The 18,035-nt window shown below is 44.3% G+C and overlaps 1 protein-coding gene across 5 annotated transcripts in view; it reads left to right on the forward strand.

Annotated features, from left to right (window-relative positions):
* Nucleotides 1-18,035, forward strand: part of ICE1 (interactor of little elongation complex ELL subunit 1) — a 76,306-nt gene that overhangs the window by 50,442 nt on the left and 7,829 nt on the right. For 2 of the 5 annotated variants that reach the window (XM_039522188.1, XM_039522187.1), the window contains exons 17-18: nucleotides 11,666-11,856; nucleotides 12,608-12,714. In XM_039522188.1, the coding sequence (XP_039378122.1) occupies nucleotides 11,666-11,856; nucleotides 12,608-12,714 (298 nt within the window). Of the gene's footprint in view, nucleotides 1-10,429; nucleotides 10,636-11,665; nucleotides 11,857-12,607; nucleotides 12,715-18,035 lie in introns of those variants that run through there. The other 3 variants (XM_039522191.1, XM_039522189.1, XR_005593550.1) reach the window with 2 other exon arrangements.

Here is an 18,035-nt window from a genome sequence, read left to right on the forward strand (position 1 = left end):
TGATGGGGCAGTAGTTACAATTGTATAATAGAAATTTTTATCTTTTTCCTTTTAAAAAATCCCAACAAATTTTAGAAAATTACATACAAACAAATCTCTTTAAAATACAGATTGCAGGTCAAGTACTGAAGAGTTTAAAAATGCCAGATTTACAGATGCCTGTGCAACCTTAATTTTGTCCCCTTGTGTGTTTGCATTATGAAGCAGTCTTTCATTACATGATCACTTATTTGTTTTTTTCCAATAGAATCCCTTTCTCACTTAGTGCACTGGGTGGACGCAGAAGGGGGTAGAATTATCGTTGTAAGGCAATCTTAAAATTGGTGCTTCTACTTGAGGGCCTCTGAATTGCCACTCATGGGATTTAACACATCTGGCATTGAGCTTCTGAACTGCCTTGAAAAGCAGTATCTGTTGGGTGAGGAGAGATCTCGCATGAAGGTGACATCAGTGACGTTCCCTATATAAGGGAGTGCACCCTCCACCCCACCAGCTTTTTCCTTTGTCACTGCCACAAATGGAACGGAACTCATTCTGTTGTGTCCTCAGGTCAAGACCCTACCTTTGTACATTATACTGTAAATAGTGTAGTTTAATTAGTTGTAGTATAAATAGTCCTAACCTGGGCCCCTTACTGAGATCATGTTGGATCTTGAACCCCCGAAAGCCTATAAGAGGTACACCTCTTGCCAAACAATCATCCCAGAATCTGAGACCCACATCCAGTCCCTTCTGTATGGATGAGGCCCACTCTGCTACCCAATGCACATCGTGCTCTGCCTTCATTCTCGGGACCAGAAGGGAGAGAGATGTTGTGGGTCCAGCCTTATCTCTTGCCTGTCGTTGCCTAGAGCCTGATACTCTAATGGGCCTGTTGGTAGTACTCAATGAGCCCAGCTTGTGTGCCAGAATTCTCTTGTAGGATTCAAGAGAGATCCCTCTGCTATGGATTCAACAACACCTTCTGCTAAGGTCTTGAGACCGCAATCTCCTTGGCCCTTTACAGGGAGTGAATCCCTCAGATTGCACCATTGGCACAGGAAAGTGTTAAGGGCATCAGAGCTTCTCTGAACAATCAGTGCAGACCACACAGTGTTTGCTAAGGCCATTAGGTCTGATGTCCTCATTGACCTATGTCACATTGTTTGCTCATCTGAACATGAGATCTTTGCAGCTGTAGGTGGCAGAACACTGCACACTGAATATGCTCTGCTCTCAGAGGAGACCATCCTTCTTCAAGTGCTTCAACAGTTTTGTTGATGGTAGAACAGGGACAGCATTCTCCAGGAGGTATCCTTTACTCTGCTCCATCTCTTTTAATCATACTAATTACTGATGTGTCTATTCTGGACTGGGGTGCACATTGTTCCTAGAATCCAAGGCCAGAAGGGACCTCACTGATCATCTAGTCTGATCTCCTGTATAACACAGACCATAGAACTTCTCCAAAAGAATTCGTAGTGTATATCTTTTAGAAAGATATCCAATCTTGATTTAAAAATTATCAGTGATGGAGAATTCACTATGACCCTTTGTACATTATTCCAGTGATTAATTCTGACTGTTAAAAATGTGCACCTTCTTTCCAGTCTGAATTTGTCTAGCCTCAAGTTTCAGCCATTGCATCATGTTATATCATTCTCTGTTAGATTGAAGAGCCCATTATTAAATATTTGTTCTCTGTGTAGGTACTTGTAGTCAGCGATCAAGTCACTTCTTAACCTTCTCCAAACCTCTTCCAGTTTATCAACATCCTTCTTGAATTGTGGATACCAGAACTGGGCACAGTATTCCAGTAGCAGTCGTACCAGTGCCAAATACAGAGGTAAAATAGACTCTCGACTCCTATTTGAGATTCCCCTGTTTATGCATCCCAGTACTGCATTAGTTCTTTTGACCACATTCTCACTCTGGGAGCTCATGTTCAGTTGATGATCTATTATGACCCCTGAATCCCAGGATAGAACTCCCATTCAGTAAGTATGGCCTACGTTCTTTGTCTCTAGATTTATATGTTTACACTTAGACATATTAAAGTGTGTATTGCTTGCTTGAGCACAGCTTAACTAGCGATCCAGAACACTCTGCATTAATGACCTGTCCACTTCATTATTTACCACTCCAGTTTGTGTCATCTGCAAACTTTATTGGTGGTGATTTTGTGGTTTCTTCAAGGTCATTAATAAAAATGTTAAATAGCATGGGACAAAGAATTTATTCCTGTGAGTCTCCACTACAAACACACCTGTTTGTAAATGAGAAATCATTATTTGTTATGTTTTGAGATCTATCAGTTAGCCAGTTTTTAATCCACTTAATGTATGCCATGTTAATTTCATATCTTTCTAGTGTTTTAATCAAAATTTTGTGCAGTATCAAGTCAGATGCCTTATAGAAGTCCAAGTATATTACATCAATACTATTAGCTTTTATCAACCAGATTTTTAATCTCATTTAAAAAAAAAAGACATCAGGTTAATTTAAACACATCTGTTTCCTATAAATCCATGTTGATTGGCATTAATTATATTACCTTTCTTTGATTCTTTATTATGCAAGTGCTATATCAGCCACTCTAATATCTTGCTCGGGATTGATGTCAGACTGATAGGCCTATAAATTACCTGGGTCGTCACATATATCGTTATTAAATATTAACACAATGTTAGCTGCAGTCCTAGAGTACCTTCTACACCTTAAGTCTCAGGGCTTAGGTATAGCTTTCTTAAAAGTCCACATGGGAACAGTATCTGCTTATCGTAATTACATGTAGCGTAGTTGTAGCCATGTTGGTCCCAGGATATTAGGGAGTCAGGGTGGGTAAGGTAATATATTTTATTGGACCAACGTCTGTTGGTGTGAGATACAAGCTTTTGAGCCACACAAACTCTTTAGGTTTAGAAAAGATACGCTGAGTGTCACAGCTAAATGCAAGATGGAACAGAGCATTTAGCACAACTATGTAGCACATAGTCTAAGGGACCATTCAAGGTAGAGAAGCCCATTAACACCTCTGCAGTCATAGGACAAAAAGGGGGATAGTGGGTTATAGATTATGGCTTATTACAGCAAATCCAGTGTGTGTTCAGTCCATGGTTTTTAGTGTCTAGCATAATTATGAATTTTATCTCCCAGGCTTGTCTTTTGAAAGTGTTGTGCAAGTTTCCTTTTGAGGATGGGGACAAGGACTGGTAGGTCAGACATAGATTTTAGACACTTATACATTCTTCAGGGACTAATGAACCCTCCCCGCCCCCCTCAAGTATTTGTAGTGACACCAAACAATCTTTTCAAAATAGGGTTTATTAGTCAGCTGGAACACAGCATTCAAAGTCCTTATGTTAACATCGAGAAATAAAGGTTAAAGCATAGTCCATTCTGGTCAAGCCAGAGCAGATCACCAGCCAAGTATAGTGGATTCTATGTCAGGTTCTCTCTTTGACTCACTTGTTTGTCCTAGGAGAGAGTGGCCAGCTTCCTCCAGAAGCCCACATTTCATCCCTTGCTGGTCACATCTCAGTCCTCTGTTCTTAAGCTGGGGTCTCTGCTCAGCTTCTGTGTTGTGTGGTGGGAGAAAAACCTACTTCCTCTGTGCTGTTATTTCCTAGGTGTCGATGTTCTGGCCACTGGGGCTTTTCGTTGTCTCCTTTGGATTCTGCATTGATCTGTTACTTTCAGCAGGTTTCAGCCAATTCCTTAATGACCCTAATCACTGCAACCCAGACAGCAAGGTAACTCATGTCCTGTGCTGCCCCTAAGAGCAAACTTAATCCTGGGGGATGGAGGAGGGTTTAGTACTAATTATAGAGGGAAACTGAGATGCACATAGAATTCATAAAAAATTGCAGAAAATTCCACTTTCACACTGAGTGCTTTTCATTCAAAATGGCCATCTGCTAGGTGGGTGCATGAGCTTTGGCCACTCCACTTCATATTGTAGTACACAAGTACAAAGTCACCATGATGCCCCATCCTAGCTTTGTGTCTAAAGTGATCTCAGATTTCCACCTATCTCCTTCTTCATGTTTTTCCGCAGACCCCATTCCCAGCCCGGGGTAACTCTTCTCCATATTCTAGATGTAAAACGGATGTTTTGTTTTTACCTGGAAAATACCAAGCCCTTTAAAAAATCCTATACGTTATGTGTTGTAGCCTATAGGGAGATGAAGGATGGTTCACTGGTTATGGCACTAGCTTGGGACTTGGAAGATCTGGGTTCAGGTGCCAAAGACTTACTGTGTGAACTTGGGCAAGTCAGTTAACCTCTCTGTGGTTCCATGCCCCATCTGTAAAATTGAGATAATAGTACTTTGTTACCACACAGGAACACTGTTACATCTTTGCTAGGAAACCAGTGTCCCCTGGTTTAAAGAATGACTTCACTAGAGCCACCACTCCATTAGTGGCATGCCTTTGGCACGTTCCTCTAGTGGAGATATATAATGTAGCAACTTGAAGTTTAGTGTACACATTCACCAATCAATACTCTTTGGATTTAGCTTTGTGCTCTGATCCCTGGTTGGGGAAAACGGTCCATATTTAGCTAAGAATTCCTTGCCCACAGCCGTCCTGGTAAGACACCACTTGCTAATCTCCCTGAAGTGGGAATACAGAGCCTCTCAATCATGAAAGAGAGGTTACTTATCAGTATCTGTTCTTCGAGTGCTTGCTCATGTCGATTCCATTCTGGGTGTGTGCGTGCCCATGTGAACAGTCGAGATTTTTGCCTTAGCAGGGGATATAGGATATGGATATAGGGCTGGCTGTGGCGCCCCCTTGAGTTCCACGCTCATATGCTGGTATATTAGGTACCACAAACACTACTCCCTCTCAGTTTCTTCTTGCCACCCATATAATTGGTTGGAGCGTCTTGTCTTGCATCGCAAGAGCATTAGGGGTTCTTACAGTGCATTGTTCTGTCTCCTTTGTTTTTAGTTGTTAGGTACTTAATGGTCTAACTAAGTTAAGTGTTGGAGTAGTTAGTCCTGGCTGGGGATTTGCCTCGGAGCAGGGCTTTAAGCCATGCTCATCATGCAGCCATTTGAGTCCCATTAGCGGCCCCCGCAGTAATTGTTTAAAGTGTTTGGGGAAGTCCCACAGAAAGGTCAGGTGCAGGATCTGCAAAAACATTCACCCTCGAACTCAAAAGGAGTGGGATATTTGCTTGAGGGCCCTCCTCGTGGAGGCTGCGCTTCGTCCTATCTCGGAGCCCTCTTGGTCGGAGTCCGCGCCTGGCACTTCAGCATCAGCGTGCAGCGCACCACTGGCACCAGAATCTGCCTGGCACCGTTCCCCCTCGCTTGCGCATAAGAAGCAGTCAAAGTCGATGGAGCCGCCGGCACCACAGAAAAAAGGGGCTTCGGGCAAAGGACCTGTGTTAGGCCATGTGCCTGCCATGCAGCTACTTGGGGTAATGCTGCAGTCGGACTCCTAGCTCAGCCAGGGACCCACCTCTGACTCCGGGAGCAGCAGGGGGTCCCGTCCCCTTGTAGAGCCATCTGTGCCCAAAGCGGGCCCGGCAACCAGCCAGGGACCCACCTCTGACTCCGGGAGCAGCAGGGGGTCCCATCCCCTTGTAGAGCCATCTGTGCCCAAAGCGGGCCCGGCAACCAAAGAGCAAGTAGACCGTCAGGCACTGCAGATGCGAAGCCAGGCAACAGGCCCTGCTAAGGCTCTGGCATCTTCGGGAAAGCCGGTTATGGGACCCCCTTCTAAAGCAGCCTCGGTCCCCGGTCAGAAGACCCAGGTCCCTGACTCTAAGGTTTCCACCTACGAGACACAGGACATCTGAGCCACGATGCTGATCTCTGTACCCACAGTACCATCGGGCCACCTACCAGAGATTGTCATGGTGCAGATCACCATGGCCTAGACAGTCTCTCAGGTGTCAATCCCCCCGGCACAGGATTATTTCTGGTCATGGCACCGGTCTCTAGCTCCCCAGTACCGCTCTTCTGGCTGGCACCGTTCCCCCTCGCTTGCGCATAAGAAGCAGTCAAAGTCGATGGAGCCGCCGGCACCACAGAAAAAAGGGGCTTACCTCTCCTTACCAGTTGCTGACAAGAGTGAGTCAGCAGACTCAGGCATCAATGCTCCGACCTGGCCACCAGAAGGGCAGTGGTCCAAAGGACAGTTCAGCCCCCTCACCTATAAAAGGCGACTCGCCGCAAGGCCCTGAGACCAGCACAGCTCCTGTGGTGGTGGTGTGGAGGCAGGGACAGGGGCCCACTCAGTGGCATTATTGGAACCCATAGGGTGTACCTATTATGCTGGTCCCATACTCCCACTGTTCCTCCTAGGTCGCATCGGACACACTGCCTATGGCACAGCCATTACTAGAGTTGGAGCACAGTGCTGAATCCGACAGGGTGATGCAGTGGGCACAGATGCCCAAGGAGCTGACCCTAGATGAGTAAAGGGAAGCACTCCCCCTGTGGTGCAGTCATCTTCATCATCTCTGCATGAAGTGGTGGTGGGCCCCTTGCAAACGAGCATGCCCTCGGATGACTTCAGGGAGCACCAAGCCATGCTCAAAAGGGTGGCTGCTAACCTGAACTTGGAGATTGAGGAGCTAGCAGAGGAGTCTGACCTCTTTAATGTCATACCCTCCTCCACCCTGGCCCAAGTCGCATTACCTGGCCACCCAGGGGTCCTAAAAATTGCTAAGTCTGTATGGCACACCCCTCTTCCATTCTGCCTACCTACAAGAAGGCAGGAAAGAAGTACTATGTCCCAGCAAAAGGATTTGAGTACCTGTATACTCACCCTCCGGTAGGGTCCCTGGTTATGTCCACCGTCAACGAAAGGGATAGGCAGAGCCAGGTGAGCAGCACACCAAAAAATAAAGATGCCAAGAGACTGGACTGGTTTCAGGAAAATGTATTCGACAGCCGGCCTGCAATTTTGGGTGTCTAACCATCAGGCCCTGCTAGGCAGGTACAACTTCAATCTGTGGGACTCCATCAGCAAGTTGAAGGAGGGCTTCCTACAGGACTGAGCACAGGAGTTTACCACACTGGTGGAAGAGAGCAGAGGGGTGGCAAGAGGTGCTGTCCAGATGGCCAGGGATGCTGCGACTCAGCGGCCAGGGTAGTTGCCCCTGCGGTGGTCATGAGGTGCAACTCCTCATTACAGTTCTCCGGGCTGTCCCCGGAGATGCAGACTACCCTTCAGGACCTCCTGTTTGAGGAATCAGGGCTCTTTTTTAAGCTGACCAATGCACAACTCCACATCCTTAAAGACTCTCATGCCGTCACCCAGTCCTCAGCCCTACCCACCCCTCAGCAGGCTAGAAAGCTGATCCATCCCCCTCTGTCGATCGTGGGGTTTCCCTCGATCCAGCTCCTACAGGAAGAAGGATTTAAATGGCGTCACCCTTTGTCTTCCCGTTCCTCTACCCAGCCTGATTCTTCCAGAGGCCAAGGAAGCCAGAAGCTGGCATTTTAAGGATGCACCCGAGGACGGCGCCCCAGTCACTTCTCAGGATAACACTCCCCCCCGCTCTTTCCTCAACCTCCTGTGCCTCTTCTGGTCGTGGTTGACCTTGGATCGTTGGGTGCTCAATATATCATCTTCGGGCTACACCCTACAGTTCGCGGCCGACCCTCCCTTCCACTCCCTTTCCCTGTTGCTCCTCAGGGACCCTTCTCACGAGCAACTACTCATTCAAGAGGTTGAGAACCTCCTATGCTGGGGACAGTAGAGGATGTCCCTCCAGACTTGAAAGGGAAAGGGTTCTACTCCTGCTATTTCCTAATCCTCAAAGCAAAAGGGGGTCTCAGACCCATTCTGGACCTGTGCCGCCTCAACAAGTCTCTCAAGAAGTTCAAGTTTTGCATGGTCCCTGCATCCGGGAGACTGGGTATGCTGCCCTCGACTTAAAGGATGCATATTCCCATTTTCCCAGGGCACAGGTGTTTCCTGTTTTGTGTTGGTCCACCACCATTTTCAGTTTACACTGCTGCCCTTCAGTTGCTCGTCAGCCCCGAGAGTGTTTACAGAGTGCATAGCGCCAGTGGCCAGAGGCACCGAGGGGCTCAAATTTATCCATACTTCGACTGGTTAATAAAGGATCGATCCCAGAATCAGGTGCGATATCATCTTGACTTGGTTTGCTCCACCTGTCGCGACCTGTGGCTGTTAATAAACGAGAAAAAGTCTGTCTTTATTCCAGTGCAACACAGAGTTCATTGGAGTGGTCCTCGACTCTACTTAGGCTTGAGCCTTCCTCCCTCAGGCTTGGTTCCATGCACCCTCCCACCACTCCTCACACGTGCCTGAAATTGTTAGGCCACATGGTGGCCTGCACTTATGTGGTCTGGCACACGTGGCTCCGCCTCCAGCCCCTGCAGGCATGGCTGGCGTCAGTCTATGTCCCCAACAGACATAGCATGGACCCTGTGATCAGGGTCCCAGACCATGTACTGTTGTCACTCACATGGTGGGTCCATCCCTGTTGATGACCCTAATCTTTGATCCTTCAGACCTGGGGTGAGGAGCCCACCTGGGCAATCTCAGCATACCATGTTTTGGTCAAGTCAAGATTGCTCCCTACACATCAGCGTCAGGGAGCTCAAAGCAGTTTGCCTGACCTGCCAAGCCTTCCTACCTCATAAAAAGCAGGGTGGTCCAAGTCCTGTTGGACAGTACAACAGCTATGTTCTATATCAAGAAACAAGGCAGAGCCAGCTCATTTGCCCTTGGCCAGGAAGCCCTGAGGCTCTGGGACTTCTGTGTACAACACATCATCTATCTCATAGCCACACACCTCTCCGAGGCCAGGAATGCTTTGGCAGATCGCCTCAGCAGGACCTTCTCATCTCATCATGAGTGGTCCCTCCATCCGGAAGTGATCAGCATCATCTTCCAGAGGTGGGGGATTCTCCAGGTGGTCATGTTCGCGTCCAGGCAGAACAGGAAATGCCACATTTCGGCTCAATTTGGGGGATTGACAAATGCTCCCTTTCAGATGCTTTTCTGCTCTCGTGGTTGGGGGCTTGGTTGTATGGCTTCCCCCCAGTGCTGCTAATTCAGAGAGTCCTCATGAAGATCAAGCAGGACAGGGAGAAGGTGATCCTCATATCACTGGCTTTGGCATGCTGCTGGACCTCATAGCCTCATATCACTGGCTTTCAGTGGCTGCACCATTACTGCTACAGCTCAGGCCGGACCTGCTGTCCACAAACCCTGGCAGTCTTCTGCAGCCGAACCTGGCAGCATTGCACCTGACGACTTGGCAGCTGCATTGTTAAATGTGGGGGAGCAGGAGTGCTCAGCTGCTGTCCATCAGGTCCTGTTGGGCAGCAGAAAGCCCTCAACCAGAGTGGCCTCCCTGGCCAAATGGAAGTGGTTGTTGGATCTTGGATAAATGCATTCTGCCAGAGTGGGCCTTCTCCAGGTAATCCTGGACTATCTTCTGCATCTCAAGCTTCAAGGCCCGACCCTTTCTTCTAAAAAGATCCACTTGGCTGCTATCTCAGCCTTCCATCCATTGCTCTAGGGTACATCAGTTTTCACCCAGTACATGATTGCCAAGTTCTTCAAGGGCCTCGTGCACCTCTACCCACACGTCAGGGACCCCATTCGTCCAAGAGATCTGAATCTTGTGCTGTCTCAGCTCACAGGACCCCCCCCCCTTTGAACCTCCGACTTCCTGCTCTCTCCTCCTTTCCTGGAAGGTTGTGTTCCTGGTTTCAATAATATCTGCCCGCTCAGTCTCTGAGATTAGGGTGCTTACCTCGGAACTGCCCTATGCAGTCTTTTTAGAAAGATAAGGTTCAGCTGCAACCACACCTGGCTTTCCTGTCTTAAGATCTCTGTTTCATACAGGACAGGACATTTACTTACCTGTCTTTTTTCCAAAGCTGCATAAGTCAGAAGAGGAGCATAGGTTGCCTTCCTTAGACATCAGGAGGGTGCTAGCCTTCTACATTGAAAGGACCAAGCCATTCTGCAAGTTGACACAATGTTGGTCGCGGTGGCCAACAGGATAAAAAGTTGTCCAGTGTCCACTCAAAGAATTTTTTCTTGGATCGCTGCCTGCATTCACTGCTGCTACGGTCAGGCAAAGGTGCCCCCTCCAGCGATTGTAACCGCCCACTCAATTGGGGTGCAAGCCTCTTTGGCAGCTTTCCAAGCTCAGGTGCCTATCCAGGACATCTGTAGGGTGACCACCTGGTTATTCGTCCACATGTTGATGTCCCATTGAGCACTTAAACCAGCAGGCCCAGGACAATGCTAGCTTTGGTAGAGTAGTGCTGCAAGCCGCTAGACTGTAAACTCCGAGCCTACCTCCAAGTCACCTAGAATGCAATCTACATGAGCAAGCACTTGAAGAAAAATGGTTACCTACCTCTTCGTAACTGCTGTTCTTCAAGATGTGTTGCTCATGTCCATTCCATTACCCGCCCTTCTTACTCTTCTGTTGTAGTTGCTGGCAAGAAGGAACTGAGAGGATATAGGGTCGGTGGCGCCTAATATACCAACGCATGAGCACGGCACTCCAAGGGGCGCCACAGCCAACCCTACAGATATCGCTAAGGCAAAAATCTCCAACAACTGTGCACATGGGCGCACACACACCTAGAATGGAATGGACATGAGCAACCCATCTTGAAGAACAACAGTTACAAAAAGGTAGGTAACTGTTTTTTCTTTGAAGTCACCTGTGTGCATTCATGCCACTTGCCTATCTACCCCTCTGCCTTGGAGTTCTATAAAATATCAGGGTGCTGCAGGTAGAAGGAAGGAACTGAGGCAGTGGTGGCACTCCTTTATGTGGAGTAGGGTGAAGACGTTACCCTCATGTGAGATCTCTCATGATCACCCTTTCTTCCCCAATGGATGTGGCTTTTCAAAGCAGTTCCATCTCTGTGTGGAGGACATCATATTCCATAAGTGGAAATACACAGAGGCAACTTTGGAAGAAGAGGTCCTGGTAAGTAACAGCTCCTGTATAAAGATCCATATTATCCAATCAGAATTCACCCTGTCTATGAACGTATTAAATCTCTCAATTTCATTCAAGGTCACAGTATCAGTTTGGTGTAATGCATAAGCATTCCAGAATTTACTGCTATACTGTTGTACCAATGTCTGTCCTAAGAAAATTAGTTCTGCACCTGCTCAGTTTGTGCTGTGAGAGCAGCATTTAAATATTTTGGATGTTCAAAAAATATATCTGCATTTAAATCCCCTGATTATTCTAGCTTTAGTTTGGATGTGCAAAATAGTTTTTAATCACTTATTACTTAGCTAGTTTAAAATATTTTTGACACACTTGCTTGGAAACTAGCCTCTAGTAAGGATTAGACAATCACAAAATTTTAATTTCAGAAATTCACTAATGTGAGTTATGAGCCTTTTGGCAGTGGAAAATGTTTTATCACCGTAGCATAATTCAAATGAAAATGTTCTAACTGCCAAAAAAAATCATGTTTGGAATGACACCACGGTATAGAAAGGAAAATATTGACTATATACAAATGAGGGTTATAACTCCAAAAGTAATCAAATTATAGTATTTGTACCAAATAAACTCCTGTGAGAATAGTGGATGATGGTTTTGCCTGCTGGCCATTTTTAGGATCGAATACTCGGAAAAGTATGCTCAGTTCTGGATAGTTGCCTTTTCCTGTTTTAAGATAAATTGATTATAATTTTCCAGAGTCCACCTTTGGATCCAGGCATTATGGTCTCAAGTCTGCTTTTAGCAATACAGTTGTGTCCAAAAATGGAATTCCAGTTGAGTGAGCGATATGGAGAAGATCTGAGTGACAGCATTTGGGAATGTATACTTGCTATTGATCTCCTCTGCTGTCACCTGAAATGGAGTTGGACCCATGACAATATCATAAGGTATTGTGCTACTTACTCCTTACTTCAAAATGTTAACAATTTTTTCCTGTTCGTTATATTCAAAAGCCAATTATTTTGCTTTTAACTTATGATCTTTAAAAACAAAATCCTGTATTGATCATTCTATTTTTCTCTAACTGATGACAATCCAGGCTATAAAATGGCTACTGTTTTTGGTAGTATCAAGCCATACTAGAACAGCAACAGTAACTGGTCAACAATGATTTACAAAACTATTTCTGGTACTATAGCAAGAAAACATCAGTGTCAAAACAGTATGTTACCAGAACGGTTTGCTTTGTAAATTTCGGAGCACCTCTGGGACTCTTGGTTCAGCCCAATGTATAAGTGTAGGCAAAATGCTTGATCATCTGAAGACAATGGTTAGTTTCCAACAGACATAAGTGTGACTAGAAAATGCAACTAAAAATTTAAATGCATTGTATCCAAAACTGCTCCAGTATTGAATAGCTGTAACCCAGCCACACTGTGACAAGTCTAATATTTTGAGTTTCTGTTTCAGGTGGCAAGTCATTTCTCTAACAGGTTAATTTAAACAAACAAACAGCTGCTCAGGGATTGGGAATATACAGGTTTCAAGTAGATGAATTATTGAGCAAGTGAGATTGTAAAAGATGCATGATGATTTATCACACAGCTTTTCAATTTAATTTTATCCTATGATTGTCAACACCATACCTGTACATACTCTGTCCAGTCTTATGTTTTCAACTCCAGTTTTCTTTCACAGTAAAGAGCTTTGGCCTGTCATGGATCAGTGGGTAAAGCATAGGAAAGGACATGAGACTGTTCCATCTATTCCAGATATTATTGTAGCATCAACACTTAGGCTAATTGGTGAGTAACATAAGTTTGGGTTGAACTCCTGCTTTGTATAAATAAACCCTCTGAAAATGCCTGGATGACTTCTGGAAGCTGAAATTGAGGTTCTCACACTTTTTTGCTTTTGAATTAAATTGTTACTTTAAATGTGATATATCACCATTAAGTCAACAATTTTTAGCAAAGATTTCTTTGCTGCTGTGAAGATTTCCATGCCTTCTCTGCCTCTGAGGATGAGTTATATTGATATTAGGGCTGTCAATTAATCACAGTTAACTCACACGATTAACTCAAAAAAATTAATTGCGATTAATCGCACTTATAACAATAGAATACCAATTGAAATTTATTACCTATTTTTGGCTTTTTCTCTACGTTTTCAGTATTGATTTCAATTACAATACAGACTACAAAGTGCACAGTGCTCACTTTATATTATTTTTATTACGAATATATGCATTGTAAAAATGATAAAAGAACAGTACTTGTATGAGGTGAATTGAAAAATACTAGAAGTGCAATCTCTTTATCGTGAAAGTGTAACTAACAAATGCAGATTTTTTTTTTTGGTTGCAAAAAAACAAAACAGTGTAAAACTTTAGAGCCTGCAGGCCCACTCAGTCCTCCTTATTCTGCCAATCGCTAAGACAGACAAGTTTGTTTACGTTGACAGGAGATACTGCTGCCTGCTTCTTATTTACGTCACCTGAACATGAGAACAGGCGTTTGCATGGTACTTTTGTAGCTGGCGTTGCAAGGTATTTACGTGCCAGATGCGCTAAAGATTGATATGTCCCTTCATGCTTCGGCCACCATTCCAGAGGACATGCTTCTGTACTCGTTGTTAAAATGTGTCAATTAAATTTGTGACTGTACTCCTCGGGGGGGGGAATTGTATGTCTCCTGCTCTGTTTTACCTGCATTCTGAATATATTTCATGTTAGAGCAGTTTCAGATGATGATCCAGCACATGTTGGTTTAAAAACACTTTCACAGCAGATTTGACAAAATGCATGCTTTTAGAAGTGTTAAAAGAGCAACACTCTGATGTGGGAACTACAGAACCCAACCCACCAAAAAAGAAAATCCACCTTCTGCTGGTCACATCTGACTCAGATGATGAAAATGAACATGCGTCAGTCCCCACTGCTTTGGGTCATTATCAAGCAGAACTCATCAGCATGGAAGCATGTCCTCTGGAATGATAGTTGAAGCATGAAGGGACATATAAATCTTTAGCTCATCTGGCATGTTAATACCTTGCAACGCTATCTACAACAGTGCTATGCAAACGCCCGTTCTCAGGGCTTGGCTACACTTGCAAGTTGCAGCGCTGGTAGAGGCTTTCCAGCGCTGCAATTACACCCCGTCCATACCTGCAGGGCACAACCAGCGCTGCAACTCCCTGGCTGCAGCGCTGGCTGTACACCTGGCCAGGTTGGGGTGTAGCGATTGCAGCGCTGGTGATCCAGCGCTGCTCATCAAGTGTGGACACACACCAGCGCTTTTATTGGCCTCCGGGGAATAAGGAGATATCCCAGAATGCTTTTAACTAAAATTACTCCCTTTGTTTTGTTATGCAGCCTGTCTTTGTTTTGTTGTGAACCTCCGGAGCTCCGTTTCTTCCGGAGCTGCTTATCAGCTCCTGTTTGCTGTGATCAATCTGTGAACAATCAAATGAGATCCTCCTCCCTGTTGTGAACAGCTCTGTGGAGCTCCTCCGTTGCCGCTGCTGCTATCTAAAAAACAAACATAGCTCCTGTTTGCTGTGATCATCTGTACCTGGCTGTAAACAATCAAATGAGAGGCAGGCAGGGAAACAGCGGGGAGTCGTGCAGGCTGTTTGCAATTAAGAGTTAAGACTAAGGGGTCAGAAAAATGTTCTGATTTTTCAAGTCAGGAAGCTAAACACACAGTGTTGGCTCCAAAAATCCCCTCTCTCTTTCCCCCCGCTCCCTGTCACACTAGACCCCACTCCACCCCCCTCTTTTGAAAAGCACGTTGTGGCCACTTGAATGCTGGGATAGCTGCCCATAATGCATCACTCCCAACAGCGCTGGAAATGCTGCAAATGTGGCCACACACCAGCGCTGGTAGCTGAGAGTGTGGCCACACACCAGCGCTGCTCCTACACAGCTGGATGACCAGCGCTGCAAACTACCAGCGCTGCAAACCGTAAGTGTAGCCAAGCCCTCACTTTCAGGTGACATTGTTAATAAGAAGTAGGCAGCAGTATCTCCTGTCAATGTAAACAAACTTGTTTGTTTTAGCGATTGGCAGAATAAGAAGTAGGACTGAGTGGACTTGCAGGCTCTAAAGTTTTACACTGTTTTGTTTTTGAGTGCAGTTTTTTGTATATAATTCTACATTTGTAAGTTCAACTTTCATGATAAAGAGATTGCAATACAGTACTTGTATGAGGTGAATTGGAAAATACAATTTCTTTTACGGTGCAAATATTTGTAATAAAAAATAAATATAAAGTGAGCATTGTACACTTTGTATTCTGTGTTGTAATTGAAATTAATATATTTGAAAATGTAAGTATCCAAAATATTTAAAATAAATGGTATTCTATTGTTTAACAGCATGATTAATTGCGTGATTAATCGTGATTAATAGCACGATTAATTGCGATTAATTTTTTAATCGCTTGACAGCAATATGTATTGCAGTCTTGTGAGGAGAGATTACTATGGCTTTACGCAAGGCTGTATAGGAGATTTGTAATGACTCGATTACTATCTATGTCTGTTAGTAGAAAGTAAATAGTTCTTAATGTATACCTTTTCCACAAGGGGAAAATTCTGGTGTCCCTATATTTTAGGGTTCTTCAAACTTTCCTCAGATTTTCTAGTAGATTCCTAACCTTTCATAAGCCTCCTATCATGATTGCACATCACTGTGACCACAAAAGGAATTGCTTTTGGGAGAGTATTTTAATGTATCTTAATTGTCTTGTAAAACATTTTTGAAGCTGAAAATTAGAAGAACCCAGTACTATTTGACTAGCCAGCTCTTTGTGAACCATGGCTTGGGAATCTCTGTACAAATTAAAATATTTTCTGTAGGTTTGCTCATCCCACAAAGATTTCATTATAAACTTACATTTTGCATTAATACCATTGATTCCAATAGGTGACACTCTCTCCCCTCTGAGTTACTAAAGAACAAATTCTCTAGCACAGTGGCTTTAAACCTTTTTTCATTTCAGATCCCTAAAAAATTTCAGATGGACCACTTTGGAAATCTCAGACATAGTCTGCAGACCTCCAGGGTCCATGGATGCCCAGGTTGAAAACCACTGTTCTATAGTAACAACAACCTTTTGTAAGCCCCTTAGATGTAGTCTGTGAACCCCAAGGGATCCATGGACTACAGGTTAAGAACCATTACTCTAGCATATTGGTAAAGGGCATGGTGTTGCAGAAGGAGCTGTATTTCACGTGAAACTTAAATTAGGTTTTTGTGTCTCTCACGCTATCTGGAGTGGCTCACAACTGTGAGTGTTTATCTCCAGGCAGACCGTCAGAAAACAAGACCGGTAGTCTTTGAAGAATGAAAACACCAACTGAATATAATTTATTTAAAAAGTCTAATTTCAGTAACTCTCCTTTTATATAATATCTTAATTATCTTGAAACTTTTTCTAGGGTAGTTTAGCAGTTAGTGTATAGAGCATATTAAAAGTGAATGTAGAAAATTAAAATTCTGCTAATCAAAAACTAAATGACATCAAGACATTTGGGGAGACAAGGTGAGTAAGGGTAATATCTTTTATTGGGCCCAACTTCAGTTGTTCCAGGAAGAGAGATTACCCTCACCTGCCTTGTCTCCCTAAGTGAGCTTTATGTAAGATTCAAAGCTTCTCTCTCTCACCAACAGAAGTTGGTCCAATAAAATATTACCTCACCCACCTTGTCTTCCCAACTGTCTTAAAGTCATTTAGTTTTTAATCAGCAGAATTTTGAAGTAGGGGAGCAAGTTTTGATTTAACTGTTTGGAATAACATTACTCAGAGGATATGGTGATTCTAGCTGATTTCTGGTCTTTTCATGCACCTCTCACATGAAGGAAGAAGCAAGCTTTTTAGATAAACATTACATTTGGTTATTTCCATAAATCCTTTGGATCATCAAGTTCTTCTCTCGAATTTTAACTATTTCTTCAGTATGTATTTGACTAACTACAAGAGTTCCTTAAAGTTCAAACAAACAACAAAGGGAAGAAAAACAGCTGCTGCTACATTTGATTGTTCTGGTAAAATAAACTGTAAATGTCATTGTTCATAGGATGGACTGTGTGAGATGCTTGCTTAATCTCTTTTTAATGAAAGTTGTAGTACAGTGTATAGATACAGTAGTAACTGCCATAAAGAGGATCAGATAAAAGTATATCCTTCATTAGCATGCTATACCATCTCAGACTGTGTTTTAGTTTGAACTTAGAAGCTAAGCAGGATTGCTCCTGTGCAGTATGTGGATGAGAGATCTCCAAAGAACACACAGGTGCTGCGGAAAGCTGTTAATTCTGTAGGTGGCTCTCTTTCCTGGCTAAGTACTAAAACAATACACTAACGAGAGGCACTGAATTTTTGGAGGTGCTCTCTTTCACGTCAGATGTCTAACCCATTTGTGGTCAGTAAAGAGATGCTGCTTTTGAAAGAGAAATGATGATGTCCCCGTATTCTTAATTTACAATTTACACAGGAATCTTCCTACCTAAACATTCACTCTCCAGTTTCAATTGCACATACAGTATTATTGGTTCTTTTTTGAGTAATGGTCCTTATGTGTATTCCACACACGGGGGTGTGCATGTACGCCATGTATCTGAGTCCAGAGGCAGTTTTTAGCAGTGTCGATTGACCTGCATGTGTGTAGTGCATCTCCTCATACTCAGCCAAAAGTATAAGAGCTAGTGTCAGTCAACACCTCTCCAGTTCCGTCTTACTGCCACATGCCTGAGTTGGAACCCCCTGTTCGTTTGCAATCTTAGTTTTCTAAGAGAGTGACTCACTTCTGCTTCATTATAAACAGTGGTACATAGTTGGTGGAGGTTTTTTTCAGTGTTAATTAGCTAAGTAAGTATAATGAGTGTAGTTCTTTTTTTCCCATTTGGTGACTATTTCTCCCCGCCCCCCACACACACACTCTCTCTCTCTCTCTCTCTCGCATATGACCTGACAACAGCGGCCTGGTACCGCTTCCTATGGGGCCCACCACATCTGAGGGACCCTTCCCTTTGGCCATACTGGGGACCCTGGGATCCCTACCACAGATACCAGTCACTATCTCAGGCATCCTACCGGCCATCCCCCGTACATTCACCCGTGC

The sequence above is a fragment of the Mauremys reevesii genome, linkage group 2, assembly GCF_016161935.1.
Source record: "Mauremys reevesii isolate NIE-2019 linkage group 2, ASM1616193v1, whole genome shotgun sequence".
Lineage (NCBI taxonomy): Eukaryota > Metazoa > Chordata > Testudines > Geoemydidae > Mauremys > Mauremys reevesii.